Here is a 3,129-nt window from a genome sequence, read left to right on the forward strand (position 1 = left end):
CTCCCCACTGTATATACATATATATATGTATGTTTGTATTGAATATATATTCAATACACACGTGTATCGAACAATACCGATTTTTTTACATTTTTTTCATCAACTTGTCTTCTGAAGATGCTCTGTGTTAAAGGATCAGTGGATCTGTGTTCGACTACTCCACCTAGGCTGCATTTTCGAGCGCAGATCCACTGAGAAACTTGCTGTTTTCAGCAGCATCCTTTTTAAATAACCTGTACATTGAAGTTAAACAAATGACCATAATTAATTTCAATAAATTACAAGTTAAAAAGGGCGTTGAAATTTCTCTTTTTTTGTATTAAAAAATATCAAAACGTGAGACTAAAGAACCGAACTGAATCGTGAATTTTCTGTATCGTTGCGCCCCTACTTTACATGTTGGTATAATTAACGGTGTGACCCTCAATGAATGTGCTGTACAATCAGCAAAAGGTTTACATTTCAAATCACTATACTGAGCGAGGAAGTCTCAAACATTCTGGAGTGTGTTACACAAGATAAAAAGTAAAATAATGTACTTGAATTAAAACAGCTTACAGGAAAGGTGGGTGATCTTTTCATCAAGATTTCTCGCTCTGCATCTCTCCCTCGGTCAAACATTGTGGGGTCAGGGTACAGGAAATCTCTGCTGTTTTTCTCCATCGTGGCCAAGATTTCACCCTCTAAAAGCCACCCACAAACATTAAAAAAAATAAATAAATAACAACACACAGATAAAAAGAATCCATGTAAAAGATGTTGATTTTGCACTGTACTTAGTAGATAGAGTGGGATTTAACGTGGCCATATGGCATCGGAAAGCGTACCTGGAGGGACCAACTGAATCAGCTCAAAAACTGTTGTGTCAGCTATGAGGAAGAAAGGCATAAACAGACTGTGAGCTAATGATTGCTATCTCAGCTAATAGCCTATAAGATTGCGCAGAATACAATTTAGGGCTAAGAGATGAGAAAGTAAATCCCAGATGGCCGTTTACCTTCGAGGAGGTCAGCAACATCAGCAGGGTCAACAACACCCGAGAAAGTCTGGGGAAACAAACAAGAGCGCAGAACAAAAGATCAATAATAATAACAACGTCAGGCTGACAGGCCAGTATCTAACACTGCCATTTACTTTAGTTACAAAGAGAATTTTTTATCTGAACTAAAAGTAAAATCATCTAATTGGAAGCATAGAATAAAAATTATTCCAAGTACTTTTATTTATATTTTTGATATTAACAACGTATGACAAATACTGTTGTCTGACTTTGAATACTTGGAAAAAGATCTGTACAAAAATGTAAAGGAAGTCATAAGAAAGGCTTCTTTTACAGTTTTTTTTAAAATGAAAAAAGTCTTTAAACAAAAAAAAAAAGTTTCAGTGGTAGAGAAGGTGCAACTTTAAAAATAGATAAATCACTAAATTTCCCACTTGCTTTAAACCCACAGCTATACTGTCTCAGACAGAGGATTTTTATTTATTTATTTTATGTCATCAACTTTATTGGTCAGACCTTGACAAAAACCATTTTGTGGTGAAACCGTAACGGGAAGATTGGAGGTAAACACAGAGTCTTCCTGTACTGGCCCATGATCCGCACACTGAGGTAGATGTCATTCTTCTTATGCAGAAGCACTTCTGGACACGTAACCTGCACACAATCAGTCCAACATATCTGATATAACAGAGTGTTATTTATTTATTTATTTATTTATTTATTTATTTATTTATTTTCAAAACCCACATATGCAGTTTAGATAAACTCATTCATTATAGAGTTAAAAAGGTAACACAATGTGTGATGGAGCTTTGGAGTACATTATTTGGTTTGATTACTTCTTATGTTTAAAATAACAGTAAAACTATTTTAATATCTTGTCCCATTAGATTTTCCTTTACCTGCATTTTTAACAAATGTTTGAAACTGAAAAGCTGAAAAATTTTTAGATGGCTAAACAGAACACACTCTTTGATATCACAAAATGTATTATTGAACTTTATGTGCTAGCTAGTAACTCTTCATGCCCAACGCAGCTTTAAAAGGACAGAATGAAAACATTGATTGTGTAATATGCACTGATTTGATAAGAGAATTCAAATTAATTTTTTTAAAAATCAGTTCATAGATTCTTTAAAAAATGAAAATCTGGGTCTGATGTGCACAATTTATCACTTTACTTATCAGTGTTTTTTACAAATATGTCTAAGGAAAATAGCTGTTGAGAGCAAAGATTTAAAAATTAAATGCAAACCACCAGAATAAGCATTTTACTGTACAAATAAATAAATACATAATTTTGAGATAAACCACAATACAATCTCTTGATGCCCACCAGTACTTTAAATTAGGTGTAACTGTATGGAAAGTTCACCACCTTTCTGTAAAAAAAAATACATAACAACCTTGGCTAAAGCCATAAGGTTCAGATCTAAGCCTTGCCCTTAACTAAGCTGGATGTTTTTTTTTTTTTTTTTCCCAGCCACTATAGCTACTGTATACTGGTGTGGTGTAGTCACTACAATTTATTACTCTAAAATCGTTTACTTGTGCTTTATCTACTTTCCTGGCATGATGTTCTAACACACCTTCATAATTCAGTCCAATAAAACCGGGAATAAAACGCAATATCATCTGTTCATAGATGACCATTCGATCAGCAGTGCATCCCTAGTTTATCCCAAGGGGAAATGGGTTAAGGATGTAAATCAATATATATAAAATCACATATTGTTCAAGAAAGATTGTGAGGTTCTATTTTGCCCGTCATCTGTCGCCCACAGCTAACTGAGTGGTCGAGGATGCGATCTGGCTAACTAGCTAGCTAATGTCAAGAAAGCTCGAGCAACAAGTCAGTTTGTTAGTTTTGTTCCAAAGCGTTGGTATGAACACACACTTACTTTCAAAATGTCCAGGTACACGGTGCATTTCAGACACTTCTGGTGGATTTCAGAGGCAATTTTCTTCACTGTTGCCATCCATCTAACTTTCAAAGTTCGTTGTCATGACTTCCGAGCAACAAGCGGACGTGGAACCACGTGATTAAAAACTAGCCAATCACAGCCTGTTGATCCATCCATCTTCTATCTATCTATCTATCTATCTATCTATCTATCTATCTATCTATC

At 34.7% G+C, this 3,129-nt stretch overlaps 1 protein-coding gene across 1 annotated transcript in view; it reads right to left on the bottom strand.

Annotated features, from left to right (window-relative positions):
* The window catches only part of spata6 (spermatogenesis associated 6), a 14,937-nt gene extending 11,808 nt beyond the window's left edge, over positions 1–3,129 (bottom strand). Inside the window, exons 1-5 of the mRNA XM_014014223.1 lie at positions 2,902–3,129; positions 1,517–1,654; positions 998–1,046; positions 828–869; positions 559–683 (exon numbers count right to left, since the gene is read on the bottom strand). Coding sequence (XP_013869677.1) covers positions 559–683; positions 828–869; positions 998–1,046; positions 1,517–1,654; positions 2,902–2,979 — 432 coding nt within the window. The 5' untranslated portion in view covers positions 2,980–3,129. The remainder of the gene's footprint in view (positions 1–558; positions 684–827; positions 870–997; positions 1,047–1,516; positions 1,655–2,901) is intronic.

This window comes from Austrofundulus limnaeus, unplaced genomic scaffold (assembly GCF_001266775.1).
Source record: "Austrofundulus limnaeus strain Quisiro unplaced genomic scaffold, Austrofundulus_limnaeus-1.0 Scaffold111, whole genome shotgun sequence".
In the NCBI taxonomy this organism is placed as follows: domain Eukaryota; kingdom Metazoa; phylum Chordata; class Actinopteri; order Cyprinodontiformes; family Rivulidae; genus Austrofundulus; species Austrofundulus limnaeus.